Below are 19,349 nucleotides of genomic sequence, written 5' to 3'. Positions count from 1 at the left end.
AATACTAATACTACTAGCACTACTACTACTACTACTTCTAATACTAATAATAATGATATAATTGTGAGTCAGTAAATTAATCTTAAATCAGATGTTTTACATCAAAAGTAAAAACACCAACTTTTTTTTTTTGTCAGAAAGAAGCCTCCTTACACATTGGATTGCAAAGTCCCTAAGACTAAACAGGAAATGTTTCAACTTTCATGATTAATAGATTCTTTGATAAATTGTGTTAATGTTATGGGAATTTTGTTTCAATTCCACATGCATACAAATCGCCTTTTGAAACTCTTAAAAGTCATTATCCTATCAGTCTCTAAATGATGTTATTTACTGGATTCTGGATGTGGGTCATAATATAGTAACTGCAATAACTGAATTTCCTGAATGTGTAATTATGTTTTGATATTATGCTCTACCTTGTATACAGATTGGTGTAAAGGGATTTGAGGGTTGCCATAATTAAATGTAGGCATGGAAACTGAAAACTGAATATTATCCTTTAAAACGTCAAATATCATAATCTGTCACATATAACGCTGTTGCTAGTCTTATAGGACATATTAACATTGTTCCCACACGTCTGTGACTTTTGTGTAATTGCTAACTCTACCAAGACTTGGAAATTCTTGAAGTAGTTTTCCATACATTTCCAGATTTTCCAGGCCCGCTTAGGAATGATGTTTATTTACTTTTCTTAACTGAATTTCCATTTCTCCAGTCTCTCTTCCCTCCATGTGGTATTTTTAAATAGTGACAAGGCAAAAGGATTCACTCAGGTCTGCCAAAAAACATACTTGTTTCCTCCATAGACAGAAACTCTTGTTTACCATCTGTGAACCTGGTGCAGCATTGACGCTGCTCTTCGTGGCACGGTAAACCAGCCACATTTTTGGGCCAATTTAAAGGGGCAATCCAGGCAATCACACCTGGATTGAGAGAGGAAATGAAAGCAGCTGAGGACAAAGACTGTTTTCTTTTGAATTCTGAGGGAAAATCAAAACAAACATCTTATAAATATAGATGTTTTACATGAAAATCTTCACCTAAGATGTTCCTGCATGGGCAGTTCTGTTCACTATTACTCATATTTTACAGTTTGACTCTAGTGATTTGTGTTTTCAGTTGTTATTTTACTATGGTTCTGCCTTACCCAGAAGAATATATGTTGTGGTTGGGGTCAGTTTCATGATTATTATATGTTTCCATCAGCCCTGACACAAAATGAGACGGTGTTATTGAAACATACAGGAAACATGGTCATGTAATACAATCATAACGTCGGTCAGAAGGATTTTTCATGTTTTTCTAACTGAAGTGCTGAATGTTTCGGTGGTGTTTTCTTTTTCTTTTTTGTCCTGTTCAGAGTAAGATGTCTCACACAGAGACAAATAGTTGAGATAGTTTCTGTGCCGGGCTGCGAACCGTATGAGAAATGTATCTAACTCTGGAGAGTCTGCCTGCATAGCTGGGAAGTGAGGTCAAGCCTTTGCTGCAGCTGCCGCCTGCAAAACACTAACAGATAACAGGCCTGCCTGTCAATATTGTCTCTTTCTCTCTCGTTCCTGCTCGCCTCATTGCTCATCAAGTCTTTTTGTCTCTTGAGTTTAATGTCCAACAGTTGTGTTATAGTTAGGACAAATAGCATCTGTTGACTGAATTCATAACACTTTAGCTTGACTTTCATGAGTAATAACTCAGTGACCCCCTGCACTGTGCTATCACACTCCTCTCACAAACGAGGTTACAAGGTCTGAAGGATGATGGAGTACTGGTTGTGAAAATGAGGTGGATATCAGTCATTCCAGTCTTTGGATGCTTCACATCGGGGGGGGGGGGGGGGGGGGGGGGGGGGGGGGTGTAACTGAGGATGTTGATAAGGCAGTGTTTATGATAAGCAGACTGCTTGATTTGATTTCTCAAGATATCAGGAATCCCATCCTGTTTCCTACCACCAGTCACAATTTATTTGTTGTAATCAGGAATCTTTCCTTACCTTTAGTTGTAGTTTAGGAGGGCTTTGAAAAATCATGCACTAGATCCTATTCCTATTCTGTCATATACATATACTGCCTGTTAGCTTCTGGGACACTAAAAAAGCACAAACTACAACAAAATAAAGAAAATAATCTGTCTGTTGGCCAAATACTGTATGTGTTCTGTTTAGATAGATAGATAGATAGATAGATAGATAGATAGATAGATAGATAGATAGATAGATAGATAGATAGATAGATAGATAGATAGATAGGTAGGTAGGTAGATAGATAGATAGATAGATAGATAGATAGATAGATAGATAGATAGATAGATAGATAGATAGATAGATAGATAGATAGATAGATAGATAGATAGATAGATAGATAGATAGATAGATAGATAGATATATAGATAGATAGATAGATAGATAGATAGATAGATAGATAGATCTTTATTGTCATTGTATATGATACAATGAAATTTCAGTTTGAGCAATCTCTGTCAGATAGCAGCATAGGATAAAATAAATAAAAATATAAATGTATATATACACATAAGCTAACACATTCAAGCTTTTTCGGAGTCTGTTAGTGCGTGTGCTGGGAGTTCTCAGTCTGCCTGAGGGGAGGGTGGTGAACAGGGAGTGTCCGGGGTGGGAGGTGTCCTGCCTGATGTTTGAGGCTCGTGTGAGGAGACGGCCTGAGTATACATCACTTAGGTTTGGAAGGGGGGAGCCGATGATCCTCTCAGCCGTCCTGACAACTCGCTGCAGATCCATTTAGTTGTGTTTTCTTACTTATTTCTTCAATAGGTTTGTATTTGGGAAGTTTGACATTTCTCTAGGTCATCCCAATTTATAATACAAATAAAAATCTTAAATCTAAATAAGTTCAGTTAAATAATTACAATTGCTTGTAAAAAATATAACAAAAGTGTTTGTATTTTTTCCCTCATATCAGATGATAAAATCTGAAAGCCACTTACAATTCACAATAAGCATTTTTTTGTTTCCATACCTTCTTTTTCCATGTTTTTGGTGCTTGCATGTGTAAACACTGACATACCTCGCAGTTTCACCGTGAAACAGTTTCCATTTTCTCTGTCTTACGAGCAAAAAGAAAAATGTGGTTCTGGTAAATGTAATTATATTGTGTAATGAAAGTAAATGGGAGATAAATTGATTTTAATGTCCACAGTTTTCTGCTAATGGTTTTATGTTTTTTATTATTTTACGATCAATTCAAATAATTTACATCACTGTTTCCCTAATGCATCTGCAACAGCAATCTTTGAAAACACTGTAAAACAGAAACACTTTGTGCTCACAATACGCCATTAGAAACTGTGTAGATATAGTTATAGAGGGACAGTGTATGTAGTTGTAGAGAGATTTTTGTTTGTTTTCAGGACAGACTATGTTTCAAACAGTGGTTGTGTTGAGGGATTGATTTTCTGGAGTTAGACAGATTCTGTATTAATATTCTGTAGAGAAGAGAAAGACAAGAAAGTGTCTTCAAGGTCCTTGAACTGATTCAAACCCAGGATGCCACATCTATAATATTCATTTTAAAATGGAGGTAGAGGTGGCACAATGGCTCCAGAACAACAACCACATAATCAACTAGACGTGTAACCTTTGTGATCCAGTCCCAATTTCAAGTCATCAGTACTCAAATTTAAGACCAAGTGAATCACTATCACCATAGTGTGAATCAGCAAAACAGGTTTGATACCAAACTAAGTCATCATTAAGTCATTACAAAATTAAACTCCAGGTATCCAGGAAGTCCAGGACCTAGCACTGCAGTGCCAAAACTGATGTTCCAGTTTGGTGAAATACAATAACAGCAATACAGTATGTTAACTAGGTGACATTCAAGAAAGTTAGTATCATGTATGGATTTCACCTCAAACTGGAGAAAATGGGCTGAAGAGGGACTATTATGTCTTCAATCTTTAATCAATCACATTTTTTTAGCTTGATCATTGACTAGCTATAGTAACAAGAAACAGGCAAAAAGCTAATTATAAGATTCTTTCTCTATGTATACATTGAAACGTGTTGTGATTTTTTTCACATGAAACATTAAAAAATGACATTCATCGTTATCTTCATTTTCCTTTGATAAAAAAACAAACAATTTTATATATTTATATAATTTTCTATGCACCGTGTTTAACTTTTTTTCCCTCTCTTTTTGTGTTCCCTCAGGTGCCTTCATAATCTGCTGGACTCCCGGCCTGGTCATCCTCCTCCTCGACGTCTTCTGCGCCAACTGCAACGTCCTTACCTTTGAAAAGTTCTTCCTGCTTCTCGCCGAGTTCAACTCAGCCATGAACCCCATCATCTACTCCTACCGTGACAAGGAGATGAGCGCCACCTTCAGGCAGATCCTGTGCTGCCAGCGGCAGGAGAACGTCAATGGGACGGCAGCAGAGGGATCTGATCGATCGGCGTCGTCCATCAACCACACGGTGCTGAGCAGTGGTATGCACCACCATCACCACCACCACCACAATGAACACTCAGTGGTATAAAAGAGGGCTGGAGATGCAGGGGATATTGACTGAGAGGAGGTGAACGGCTGTACATGAAGGTCAAGAGGAACTGTAAACATGATATAAACTAAAGAAAAGGATGGGATCACAATGAAGAAGAGGATAGCAACTATGAAGAACGATAAAGATGAAAACACTTTCTCTCAGTGTGGAGAAAGAAAAGGGTGGGAGTCAGATCTTCAAGGACTCTGATAGGCTGTTAGTATTTTTGTTTAGTTTTTTATTATTTTCTATTTGCGTTAAATGTGTCGTCATGGGCGATGCTGATATGAACTATTTAAAAGTAATCTGTGAAAATAAGGTAATGCCAGTATAACCCATCTTCTTTCTCCAGTGTACACTAACTTTGTATCCTGTAGTTGTGAATTTTGGATATTTTCTCCATGATTCTTATTCTCAAAAACATCATACATGCAGTACATGTTTTATACATACAAAGTTACACTAACATCAAAGTTACCCTCACACCATATGAGAACTCTTTTTTATTAGTTGCATCCTTTTGGGTCTGAACCCGGATTTAAGGCACTATTCTTTCTTTTATGTTTACGTTTGAGAAGAAAGACATCAAATCTCAGGAAAGTCAAACTAACACAGGAGATTATAAGCCCACCAAACATGCCGCTTCATGCTTATAACCTGTAACTGAATGTTAATAGATAAAAAAGTTATCTGTTGCAGCTTTAATTGAAATGACCTTGTGGAGCATCAAAGCCTTCTGATAGTGTTTGGACCTCCAGGGCTTTTTAAAACATTTTTTTTTTTTTTTTTAAATATATACTTCAAAGTGAAAACTAATTGGACATCCTTTAAAGATCCCATCCAGACATGTTTAAAGATCTATATAATACACATACAGTACATTATTATTACAGTGAGGTTCAAATATCCAAATGAAGTAATGAGAAGAACAGTGGAGGGACTTTATATATATTACTATACAGATTCTTTACATGTTTAGCAGCTTTCAAAAAATACTGCAAAACTGTTACAACCAATTTGAAATCAACCCAGTGTTAATGTAACCAGAGTCACTATCAGTTTCTTCAGTAGATAGATAATAGATAGTAATTTGCCTTTTAATGACAAGTGACCTTATGAGCGAAATACTTTGAGGGTTCATTCTTCTACGGACCATCTTCTCCTACTAAAACATTTCCCAACAGCTTTTTCTTTTCATCCAACTCAATGAAAGGCCCGAGATCTGCAAGAAATTCAGAGTTGTTTATCCCCTCCAAAGAATAAAAGACAAGTTGTTCCAGGGATCTTACCAAAAAGGGGAGGAGGATGTTTGCGGATTTAGAGCAGGCTCTGTGCTACAGTGTTATGTGGAGACAAGGTGAAGGTCATATCTGGTGAGCGTTAACAGACTTCAGATCGGGACATGAAATGTGCTGAGCTGTCTGCCTCTTGCAGTTTTATCTAGTGTCTCTGCTTGTGAGGCTGACTAAGAAAAGGGGTATGGAGAGGTTAAGTGAATGTGAAAGAATAACCAGTATTCCAGTGGATCCAGTAGAGTCCAGGAATGACATTTTGTACGAGTAGAATTATTAAAAAAAACAGAATTGATATATGATCAGGTAGGATGATAGGGTGGGTCATTCCTTCTTTTCACAATGAACATTAAGATGAAACACACCATAATAACATGTAGTATATATATGTAGTTTACGAACTATTTTGCTATGAATGATACAGTAGCTGATATTAACAGTTTAGTCTGCGAAACATTCACCTGCACTGTTGTCACTGATTGAGTTTCAAACCAGTGGGCAGAGCCAAAGACCAAGCTAGTGTGGTAGTTTTAACTTGGAGCAGCTTGTTATGAAGCTAATCGCTAAAAATCCAGCTTCACTACAGAATTTTGCTCAACAACTTGCCAGCGTTCACCAGAGTTGAACTTTGGATTTCCTTCGCCTTTACAAGCGTACTGATCATGATGGTTCCGCTTCAATTGATTGATCTTGGTCCAAAATGTATCAGTTTTTAATGGTGGTGTGACAGAGCTTTAACAAAACTTAGCCAGGAATCTGTGGCTCTGCTTACTGTCTTGAACTCAGGGTGCCATTTCAGCATCAGAGTCTAACAAACGTTTACTAAAACTCAAAAAATCTTAAACTTCAATGTTCATGACAGTATTTGAGAAAATGACCATTTTGCTCAGTTACTTCACTGGGAGGGACTCATGAAGTTCACACCTATGGTACCAGTGTGATGAGTCTGCTTGGCGTTAACAAACTGTAAAGCTAAGCTAAGTGGTACAAAAGAAACTGAATGATATGAACACATTTTTGTTGTGACAGTGTTATTGGTGACATGAAGTAATACAGATGTCCAATCCAAAATAATGCCCATTTTTGGTAGTCACTCCTTTCTTAAACCTGTACTGACAACAATGACATATTGCAGTTTACTCTGATGATAATACTCAAAGGTCTAGTAGTCTTTTTTACACTGACTTAGTGAGAGACAAGCCAGAGTTTAGCCGATGCGTGGTGGTGTTTCTTTTCCACAAGTGCACCCCCTGACTCCTGCTATTAACTTGTGATGGTGTGCCAGCATGGGAGTCAGCATGGCGATACGATGACGTTCATTGTTAAAAATTTCCCGCTGGACATTTTCTCGTGACTTGAATCAAAACACTTTGTGGCCAAAATAAATAGACAAAACTCCCAACAGCTGACAGAAAAGTGAGAATCACAGCCAAAAATACAGTCAACTGTTTTCCAGGAAAGAAGAAGTTTGTCAAAGATTTAAACTGCAGTGTTAAAATGAAGTCAGCAGTTTTTTGTATGAAGTACATTGTTTTTTTAATCCAGAGAAAGATTAGAGAGTTTGGATTCTTTTTCAGTATCACCCTGCATCAGACATTTATCATCCTGCTACATGTGTGGAGTGAAGTGTTATGTTCAAGGCCACCTCAATATTTTTTGGCATTTTAATCTCCTAGTTGTGCCTCTACACTGTAAAAAATTAACAAGCCTAGAAAACTCTAAATTCTGAGGCAAGTATATTCCAACAGTTGAACTTCATTCAAAGATCCCATCCAATCATGTTTTAAGACATAAAATCCATCTGCTTGGAATAACAAATAGTCGTGTAGGTTTTTTTCCACAAAAAAGCTGAAAAACCCAGAATCTATGAATATGCAAATATTTTTCATTACAAATCTTTAACTGCTTGCTTCTTCACTGAAATGTCCCTTCTAAGTATATGTGCACTGGAGGCTTCACATTTCCATATCACTCTCTGTATACTGGACTGTGATTGGCGTCAAACTAGTTGTGAGGTCAACAATCATGATTGCCTTAAACTCAGATTATCAGTGAGCTCAAAGAAAATTTTCCACTTTCAGCAGATGAATGTGAAAACAGACTTTTAGGGTCAAACTCCCATATACTTAATTCTGCACAGTGAAGCTCAAACATCCAACTGAAACAACGCTAACTTGAAGTTTACTTACTCCAAGTTAGTATAGTTAGCATAGTAGACCAAAGTCCACCTTGGTTGTTCCCAAATGTGTTATACGTATATATATTGTGTATATGGCTGACCTCACAAGTAGTGGCAGCAGTGTACCACTCATTGTTTTATTGACCACCAGTGTAAGGCTCTGGACCCAAGCCTCCATATTTTACATTCACTGTAACCGTTTTCCTAACAAAATATTGATTCAGGTTATATAGCAAACCAACTAAATTCTCTGTCTGTGTATGTCTTTGTTTACCAGTGTGTCACTCTTTGTATACCAGTGTAAGTATATCTGTACAGTATGTATGTATATAAAATATATTATTCAAAGTTAATCAACAAAGGGAAAATGTTTTTGTGTTTGTAAATTTAACTGTGTTATACTCTGTCTAAATGTACTGTAGGATTTTGTTGATGGTTATTATGCCATGGGCTCTTTTGTATTGTGACCCTGATTAATGAATTTCCTGTAGACACTATTACAGTTATTAACTTGTTTGTGACCCAGAACTAGATATCCATGTGTGCAGTGCCTTCCACTTCTCCTTAAGCTTGTCTGTTGCTAACATTGTCTTACAGTTGCTTTATTAGTAGAGCAAATGTCAGTGTCAGAATGATATTTCTCTTTTGTAGTGAGATTTTACCACAGATAAAAGATAGTAAAGATACACAACACGGCCTCAAAAAATGCTAATCTGGTACAAATGCATAAATTCAGTTGATATATTATGGTTTAATAACAATAAACACATTTTTCAAACATTTTTAAATTAGACTTTTTGTTCAACAAGGAGTTGAACTTTCTGGACACAACACACAACAAAGAAATGCATTCTTGAGGGCAACACACACTGGAGGCATATGATGAAGTACCCACACCCATTATTTTTCTATGTAAGTCTGCACACTGGCACACTTGCTCACCACATTGGCACATCCCGGGTACTGTACCCACACTACTTCTTCTTTTGCCTCGACAGTGTTACATGACACAGCTGGTGTGTGTCGCGCTTACAAAATGCCTTTGTTTCAATACCAGAACTGTTATATATGCAAAATGATGATACTATATGTGCATTATTAGGAACATTGACTGATCTTCCTAAAATCTGAAATATCTTGTTCTTCCAAAATGAAACAATGCTTTAAAATGCTTTCGGAGAATGTTGCCAATTTGCCTCAGACTTAACAAATCATATATCAGTAGTTTGTAGAAAGTAATCGTTACACAGACATTAATGTGATTTCCATACTATCTTTACTGTAGGGGCCAATATCAATGAATGTCCAACCAGAAGCATAGTGTTGATATCCCAGCAACAATAAAAAAAAAAAAAGCCTGATTTTTTTGTGGTGGTGGTGTTATTTTTTATTTTTAAAATTGTTTTTTTTGCATTAAATTTGCTCTTGCTGAAATAAACACAGCTAAAAATAGACATTCAAAGAATACTTGATACTGGCATTTAGTTTATTGACAGCATGATGTATTTAAGGGTGTTACTTTATCTTACATGTTTAGCCTTGTAGTTCTAGTGTAGCGTTCTGTTATCCATCAGTGTTTTTGTTTCTGTGACATCCAAAAAGCAAGTAATAGCAAATGACGGGAAACACAGGGTCATGAACAGATGCACTGATAATATAAGCTTCATAACATTCAGGGTTTTGGGAATATTTTTTTTTTTTGGCTAGACCTAACAATCGATAGACCTTGAGGGTGTTCAAACATTTCAAACAGACAGCAGAAACCCGTGTAAGTAGCTGACTAAATTGATATTAAACACTTTTTTAAATCTCGTTTTAACACAAAAAGATGACAAATAATGAGAGTAATGACATGACATTGAAGTTGTCAAAAAAAGACTTCAGTAAACAAAAAAACAAAACTGAATAGAACTAGTAGTAAAATAATGTTGTATATACAAACCTAACTAAGTAAATACAAAGACATACTCCCCTGTGAGTATTTCCCAATAAACCTATTCAAATCAGCAGTGATATGAAATTGAAACAAACATAAATTTGCAAAAGAAGTTATGACAGCTCATTCTTCAGAAAAAAAGGATGGATTCAACATCATCCGGTTTTGATGATCTCTGAACTGCAGACAAACTGCCTTCACCAGGCTGACTGCTGTAAAGATTACGCATCACTAAACGTGACTGAAATAGACAGCGTTAAAAAATAATAATAATAAGGACAGGTTGATGAGAAACACAACCACCATTGTCATTAGAAGTTGAGACATGATGACCACTTCACATGTGATTAGTTGATGCCTTTATTTGCAGTGTGAAAGCTCACAAAAATTGACCTTGTTCTGAAAATTAAAAACCTGTGTAGACGCCTTAAGAGCGGTCAGGGCCACTACAGTGTATGTCGTGTGAATTGAATAGTTGCCCTAACAACAGCCATCAAATGGTTTCATGGGAAATAAAGTAATGTGTGTGTTTGTCTGTGTGTGTGTGTGTGTGTGTGTGTGTGTGTGTGTGTGTGTGTGTGTGTGTGTGTGTGTGTGTGTGTGTGTGTGTGTGTGTGTGTGTGTGTGTGTGTGTTTATTGTTCCACATCTTTGGAGTGCTAGCCTCCAGTTGACTGATATATGTCTCACTACTTCCTGTTGCTCCCTGCGATGGGCCAATCAGAGCCAATGCGGCCACAGAGGAAGTTCCTCTGTACTGCTGCTGATTGAGTGGGATGTCACATCTTCATCACAATGTCAATAAAGACACTTTCCATGATTCGCAGCACAATTTCCAGACTGACTGACAATTATGTGTCCTTGGTCAAATGTCCAACTGCATGTGTGGCTCAAGCTAATTATCTGAATTGACAGAATCAGCAGTCCTATTGCCAGAAAAATTTATGATACATGGAAAAGTCAACATGACATTGAAAGCTGAGCTGCTAATATGCCAAGACATCTAGAAACTGAATCACTTCTGTTGAACCATTCAGAAAATTTCAACACATGAAACACATCCAACTTCCTCTGAAACATTATCAAGTTTCTGAACAGCGAAGATGTACTGAATCAAAGGAGATTATCATGACAAAACAGGAAGTGATTTTTCATGGTGGAACAAACCTCTGGTCTCCAAATATTGGGAACTGCTATAAACTTGGCAGGAAGGTTAGAGAGTCCATTCAGATAAAACTTTTGTTGGGAAATTGCGTTAATTTGCTGCGACTGAGTGTTACTTCCCAGTATCTGCAGCTGGCTTTGTAATGCTACATTTTAACTACAACAATTTAACAAAAGTGATGAGGACAGGAGGTGGAGAAAGAGCAAATGGAGACAGGGAGAAGGAATTGACTGCAAATACAGATAAGAAGATAAGAAAGGAAACAGTGGTGATGGAGAGTGAGTAAATAATGGAAAGGGGGACATGGAACAACAAGAGCAAGGGAAGGAGGTGACGAGAGAAAGAAAGTGAGGAATGAATGAAAACTGTAAAGCAAGAACAAGGTTATTTCAATGACCAGAAAAGAGTCATGCTAATGGAAACCACCATTTTGGTCTGGACTTAAATACCTGAACAACTATGAGATGGCTTACCATATTTAGTTTATAATACCCAGAGGACGATTCCCTCAAACTTTGGTGATCGCCTGACTTTTCCTATAGCGACACCATGAGGTTGATCATCTTGGTTTATAGTGAAATATATATTGGATGGACTGCCATGAAAACTTGTTACAGACGTTTATAGTTCCCAGATGATGAATCCAAATAACTTTGATGATCTCTTCTTTCCTCCAGCATTATCTGCAGGTCAGAGTTTTCTCTTATCCAGTGAAGTACTGCAACATGGTTGGATTGGCGTAAAAGTAATACAGAATTATAGTTCCCAGATGATGTATTCTGATTTCCAATATTGCCACCATGAAGGTCACATTTCTGGTTTTGGGCGAAATACCTTGACGACCATTAAATGGATTGCCATGGAAATTGACACATTCATTAATGTCCCATTCAAGGTGAACTTTCAGCCTGATTTGTCATCTACCGCCATCATCAGATCAAAATTTTAATTTGTCTAACACTTTGCCTCTGTACTTTGTGCCAATTTTCAATTTTTATGCTAACTTGTGAAACAAAACGACTGTGAACTTGGTAAACATGTTGCCTGCTTAGCATTAACATTAATTGTCACTGTGAGAATTGTTGGCATGTAGTTCAAAGTACCTCTGCACATGTACAGCCTTGAGCCAAATGCATGGCTTTAGTCTTAACTAGCCATACTAGCAGCATGGCTCTAGTATGGCTAGCATTGGCTGGCGGTCAGTCAGTTGGACAACTATTGGATGGATGCCAAACTTTTAGAAGACGAAACCAATAAAGACTTATTTTCTTTTGCCACCATGAGGTGGCCATTTGTGGCTTTGAGTGAAATGTCTGAACAACCACCTGTGTAATTAAAAAAAGTAATAGGCCTACATTTTTGATCACGTTAATTTTCATCTACCACCATCATCAACTCATATTGTTAATTTGTCCAAATTCTATGGTTATGAGTTCATGATAAAATACATGCAAAGGTAATTACATTGCCATCAGCCTAGCTTTACTTTTTGTTTTTGTTTGATTTTGTTTAGCATGCTAACACAGTAAAGTAAGAGGGTTGACATGGTAAAACATACCTTCTAAACATTAGCATGTTAGTGGTTCAGGGGCCTGTTGCCTTACCCTATGAATGTCCTGGATTCAATCTGGTTTAAATCTGTGGCCTTCTGCTTGGGAGAAGCATGAAGGTGAGACATAACCTTCATGCTTCTCCCAAGCAGAAGGCCACAGATTCTGTTCTTTAGGGCCGTTGTTAAAATATATTTGATACTTATTGTGATGTTGTGGTTCACTTCTGTTCTCCTCCAAGTAGAATTAAGTCCTTCATAATGATGGGCTAAGTTGATTTCAGGGTCACCCAAGGATCAAAGAGACTTAATGTAGTGGTCACAAAATTGTCAATCCTGATTGAGAACAGTTAATGGTACACATTAGGCCTTACATCCTAACTCACTAATTCAGGTGCCCCAACTGCAACACAACTTTACCACTGGAAAGTGGTAGGGTTGTGGAAAAAACCTCAAGAGAGAAGGAGAGGAGAGGTAAGCAAAGGAAGAGAAAGAAAGAAAAGATTAAATGAATAGGAGATGAAAGGTGCAGAGAGGGAAGAACACAGAAGGAAGTGGGAGTGAGACAGTCTGATCCACAGTTTAGATCAAGGAGAAGAGGAAGGACCAGTCCAAGGCCAAACCCCATGCTGCCTACTCTAAACAGTTTACACTGGACATCTGTAACGCACACACACCAACACACAGATATACAAGCACATTTAGATGTCCTCAATAAAACTCACATACACACACTCATGCATTGGAAACCAACACAGAAACAATCACAAAAGTATCCAAACCCTCACCAATATGTGTCACACATTCATGCATGACACAGAAATTCACTCTAAAAATGACTCATGTGGCTTCCTATGCAGTTGACCACTTTGATCCCTCTTGTGGTGAGTAATAACACTGCAACATCCACATGGTAAAATGCATTGTGCATTTCTTTAAGGGTGGGTGGGTAGGGGTTTTTTATGGAACAGTATTTGTGGAAAACTGTGCTCAAAAAATGAAAGATTTAAAATTAAGTTTTAGAAGAAGATAGAAAAAGAAGTATAATATGAGCTCTCACCATCTTTAATTAGCAAAAATGTTTAAAGATTTTGTATTATCTGCAGTGACTCTTCATTTCTCCATTCAAGTCTCAATTTGCACTGACACTGGCTTTAAAATACTGTAATACTTAGGAAGTTTCTGGGCACGTGTCATTTGCTGTGGGCTGTGTTGTATGTTGATGTGGCTTTTTTAACTGCTGTTCCGCTCTCTCACCATAAACCCACACCAGACACAGAAGTCTAGGTGGGGCCACTGCCTTCCATTTATTTTTTATGAGCTGCGGAAAGTCACTTGTGCGAATTATGACAGGCCTGATTTTGGCACAAGTAGGGCTCAGGAATGGTGATGCTGGTCTATGTGCCTACAGTCTGGGCTGAACAGAACAGGGCAAGTAAGATAATAATTTGCTCTTATTATCAATATAGTAAGTAACATGACTCGATTTAAATCACACCAACTTTATCCAGCTGCTGCACCAGTTTTACAGAGAAGCCTTGGTCAGATGAGCAGATGCTACATATTTTTCCTTGATACCATCTATATTTCCAAGATTTAAAACATCTACTCAGCTTACAGGATGCATGCACACCTTGTGCAACAAAACATGCTAATTAATTTTCTCCCAGATTTGAAATACAAATGTGTTCAGTAATTTTGTTTATTTGCAAGCAAATAACTACAAATAACTATTATACTTAATGGATAGTAAATATAGCAAAAATGTTTACTGTTTATGTAATGTAACAAATAACAAAAAAGTAACATCAGACATTTTAGAAGAAATCAACCATAATTCATCTGAAATGCATCTGTGTTAACATCAAAGACATTTTTTCCATTTGATATTAATCTCTTAATTAAATACATTTACAAAACAAAAACTATGTTGAGTAATGACAAAAGATTGACGACACAGATGTTAGTAATGCTGAAGTCAAATTGTGTAATAATCAAACACTAATATAATTAAACACAGCTGAGTTTCTATATCTGTGAGAACCAATTAAAGATGTATTCATTCAGCATGAAGATATTTGTTTCCAGACTGAGAACATTCTGGCCATTCTTCACTTTGTAAAGAGTTTATTATAAGGCATTGAGAATGAATCCTGTTAATGAGGTTCTGCACAGTTAAATTTAAACAAATCTGTATTTCAGTGACAGACTTCATTAGAGATGACAATAATTCATTAATGACCTTTATACAGATTTTTATCAATGTAGTTCTACTTGTTATGCCAAACTTTGTGTGTCAAACACTGTCAAAAATAAGTGAAATTAACTACAACAAAACATTTACAACATTATGACAAAGAAATCAAAAAAGTAAAACAATAATGCCCAAATATGGAATAGCAACTTAAAACAATCAACTGTTTATAGTTTAAAGTGATTGTGTGCCACTGTGGAATTAGCTAAAGGTGACTATAACAAGCAAGGTAGCCTTTAAAAAGTAGGCACTACGAAGTGTTATCTATGTCAACATTGCACTAACTAAGTGAATGACATTCCACATTCTGTACCACCTCCCTCCGGGACAAATAAATTGCATTGTCATATTTGCCAAAACTGCTTGAAAACCTAAAAATGAAGAAGAAAAAAATTCAACATGTACACATTAAGATAGTTCTCAAATATGGTATATCTGGGTATATCTGCTTGGTTACTGGCTTAAAGTCTTAAAATGTTATGGTTCTGGGGTTTAGGGTTCATGTCTGTTCATGCATGCATTTACTAACGGACCTTTCTGAAGAGCACTGCTGGTCAAGATTATACAAAAAGGTTCAGTAGGAGTACCAGTTTGAGTCTTCTGAGTCTTCACTATCTGAGTATTCTTTGTATGCTTGGGCTCAGTATCAGGGTTCAGCTGAGGCGGAACATCATAACGCAATGGTTCTTTGCACAAGTAAACCATTTTTCCCATGTTAGCAGTCAGGCTCAGTGTCAGTGTTTAGTGTGTTTTGATGCATCCGCTCCAGTATTCGATGTATACTACTGAAGCTGGGCCTATCTGATGGGTGTGTGCTCCAACAAAGCCTCATCAGATTGTACAGCTCCAGGGGACAGTTCTCAGGGCAGGAGAGTATGTGACCGTCCCTCACATAGTAAATAACTTCCTCATGACCCATGCCGTAGTACGGCTGCATCCCATGGGAGAAAATCTCCCATAAGACCACGCCATAGGCCCACACATCTGATTCAGTGGTGTAGCGGTTATAGAAAATAGACTCTGGAGGCATCCAACGAATAGGGATGGCATCATTCTCATTGGCTTTATAGTAATCAGCTGAGTATATGTTTCTGGAGAGGCCGAAGTCTGCGATTTTCACCACCATTTCCTCCCCAACCAGGCAGTTCCGGGTTGCAAGGTCACGGTGAACAAACTTGCGCTCCGATAGGTAGGCCATTCCTGCAGCAATCTGTTTGGAAATGGACAACTGCTCTGAACAGGAGAGAGGTCCGGCCTCTATCTCAGAAGAGAAACTGCGACCCGATAGGCTGGCACGGCTCAGGGTGCGCACTGATTGGGTTGGAGATCGACGACGCAGGAACTCATTGAGGTCACCTTGGGCCATGTATTCAAACATCAGGCACATGGGTTTTCCCACTGCACACACACCTGGGGAAAACAGCATACAGATGATGTTATTTTAGGATATATGATACAGATCATGTAAGTGGGCTTGTGAGTTGTGTAGTCTCCCACCAAGAGACCAGAGGTCTGAGAGGACAAACACTTATACTCATTCGCATAAACACATCATTAAACTACACTGGATCAAGTGTGTTTTTTTCTTCTGTTGTAAATCATATAGTGAGCTCATTCACTGTAAAAGGCAAATAAATATTCAGACCAGACATAAACACAGACAAAACCATCTGTGACGTGTGCATGCTCAAAAATAAACTCTCACACATAGTGGAAGTACAGTCAGACATTAGCAGCTCTGTGATGTAAATCTGTATATTTCTAAATCCACTTTATGTTCGTCTGAGCCTGTCTATGCTGTGGGAAGACACGTTCAGTTAAAAAGCATTTCTAAAATTGCAAGTGGTATGATTGTGGCTGCATTTCCCTGTGAGTTGTGATTAAGAGAACTCACAAATAACACTTAGGTTTCTGGAATGGTGTATAGTTGGCAGTGAGGGCTAGTACAGAAAACTGACTTGTTTTTATCCCTGATATGGAATGGAAAGTGTTTTGACATTTTACTTTTAAAACTACCATTGATTAATTTGTGCAGTAGTTTATATTTTAACTAATGTGAGTCTGCCTGAAAACCTCAATGAAGTCTTTCACAGCCATAACTACATGGAATGCACCAAACAATAACTTGACGAATCCTAAAGGCGTATTTGCATGATCAAGAATTTACCTCATCTTTTCAAGGACAGAAATGTAGTTGCTGGGTGTATAAGCAAATTGGAGACTATGTCTAGGGCTGTCATACGTTTACACTCAACAAATCCATTCTACTTTATTTACTACTTATTTACTTTACCTCTATAAAAGAGCGGCTGTCTGCTGGTTTATTAATGCATTCATGTGAATGCCTTTTGCAAAGTGTGCTGCTTAGTAGAATTAGAGCACATACTGTTAAGACTGTGCAGAGCCCCAGCTGCCCCTGTATAAGTTGTACATGTGCCATTCATGTAACCTGGCATTCGCAACATTCTGGCATTTCAAAACACTGTATGATTACTTTTATAGTTCTGTAGGAAAATTCTTTATCTCCAGATTGACAGCAAGAAAGAAAATATACATGTCTTCTCTTTAACCCTGCTAAGATATCAGTTATTATAAACTCTTTAAAACTATGCTCCAACCCTGTTCAAAGTCTTGTCAAGCTGAATTTTAATGGAGTTCCCAAAGTGTCCCATATATCCAGCTGGACTTTGTGGAAATGCATTCAAAAATGAGGCACAACACATCTAGAATATTTCCATTTGATGGACTGCTTCACTCATTAAGTCAACACAAGAATTGCAACAACAACATGGCAGCATGGAACTTCTGTCAAGAAGAAGAGGATGCTTGGAGTTCATGCACAGTTAGTTTATGTCCTGTGGGTCACAGAGAGCGACAGCTCCCCCGAGAGTGTGTGTGTGTGTGTGTGTGTGTGTGTGTGTGTGTGTGTGTGTGTGTGTGTGTGTGTGTGTGTGTGTGTGTGTGTGTGTGTGTGTGTGTGTGTGTGTGTGTGTTGGGGGAGGCAGTGGGGGTGATGTCCACAATTAGGACTGCAGCTCAACAGTAGCAGCCTTGACTGAAGGTCAGTCGCGGGATTAAAATGTTTCGCTCAATCGCTAAATATACAGAACAGGGAGGCCTCATCTTGCACACGCAACAAAATAATGAACACATGCAAACATATGGCATCTCTAATCTTGACACATCCATGTTATAGATGATGCATGTATTTTGACACATGACTTACAGTTTATTATTAGCCCAAAGGATAATTAGAGGGCAAGGAAATTATCTAATCAACTCTGGTTTCATGTGAATCAGAGACTCTGGCGTTAAGTGTGTCATTCTCCAGATGAGTCATCAAAAAAACAAATGTCACTCAAAACTGCGAAAAGTACAAGATACTGTAGTTTGACACACTTCTGAAAAATTGCATTTCTTTCTGCTACAGTGAATGTTGATTTAAAAACATTTCACAACCGCTGGGGCCGTAAACTGGACCAAAGTAAACATGCCTCTTTCAGGGCAGCCAGTGACTATGGCTCTGTTTACTCACTGACAGCACCAAACAGACTATGTTGTATATCTGTATCTTCCTGGAAGTATATTTGGATGAAAACTGTTTGTATTAGATTAGACAAGCCTGTATTAGTGTACATAAGGTTTTATAGAGGACATTTATTTTACTCAGTCCAACAAAGGCATTTGTCAGGCATTTGTTTACCGGCAAACAGTCCTATCTGTATCTCTAGGGGTTTTATAGTACTACAGTGTAATAGAGCAAAAGCAATTGATTTAATTCAAGAGAATTGCAGTAAGTTTATTGAAGCTTAAAAAGCAAGAATTAATTAAATACCTCTTTAATTCACATGATTATTTCACTTTCTTAGAGGAAACTCTTTGGTTGTTTTTATAAGAGCCACTAAGATAATGTATTTCATCATATATCATTTTTTAAATCTTTCCTCCTCATTTAGTTCAAACAATAATCTAAAATAATACTTTTTGTGTCGCTGATGGGGTTTATTTATATGCTGAAATGCCCCTAAATTCAAATGTTTTATTGCCTAAACTTCACCATACTTTACTTACCACGACTAGTATTTAGCTTTGCCTGAACATAACGATAAAACCTTGATGATTGTATAATATTGTTGGGATACCAAATAAAAATAAAAAGATTGAATTGCAGATCTCTGGCAAACTGCTCAATTTGCAAAAATGATGGGTGGAAAATAAGCCAAGTAGGGAACATCCTGTTCAGTACAGAGTGCATATTTGACTAAAGTACTGTATCCACCTACAGTAGTGATCTGGCCAGAGTCCTGGATTTGATAACATAGTGGTTCCTTTTTTTTACCACATGTAAGTGGAACAGACGTATCATGTCCACTACATGCCGTCTACATCCTTTTCTGTTTTGTTCCACATTTTCTTTATCTCAAGCTGTTTCATTTATTTTTTTCTCTCTCTCT

General features: G+C 37.5%; 2 protein-coding genes across 2 annotated transcripts in view; one reads left to right on the top strand and one right to left on the bottom strand.

Annotated features, from left to right (window-relative positions):
- Positions 1-4,617, top strand: part of lpar1 (lysophosphatidic acid receptor 1) — a 28,385-nt gene extending 23,768 nt beyond the window's left edge. Inside the window, exon 3 of the mRNA XM_062434692.1 lies at positions 4,193-4,617. Coding sequence (XP_062290676.1) covers positions 4,193-4,518 — 326 coding nt within the window. The 3' untranslated portion in view covers positions 4,519-4,617. The remainder of the gene's footprint in view (positions 1-4,192) is intronic.
- Positions 4,618-15,610: 10,993 nt separating this feature from the next.
- Positions 15,611-19,349, bottom strand: part of musk (muscle, skeletal, receptor tyrosine kinase) — a 38,136-nt gene continuing 34,397 nt past the window's right edge. The window contains exon 17 of the mRNA XM_062435123.1: positions 15,611-16,305. Within this exon, the coding sequence (XP_062291107.1) occupies positions 15,611-16,305 (695 nt within the window). The remainder of the gene's footprint in view (positions 16,306-19,349) is intronic.

The sequence above is a fragment of the Scomber scombrus genome, chromosome 15, assembly GCF_963691925.1.
Source record: "Scomber scombrus chromosome 15, fScoSco1.1, whole genome shotgun sequence".
Classification (NCBI taxonomy): Eukaryota; Metazoa; Chordata; class Actinopteri; order Scombriformes; family Scombridae; genus Scomber; species Scomber scombrus.
Note: the sequence above shows the minus strand (reverse complement) of the source record. Positions and strands in the feature narration are given on the sequence as shown.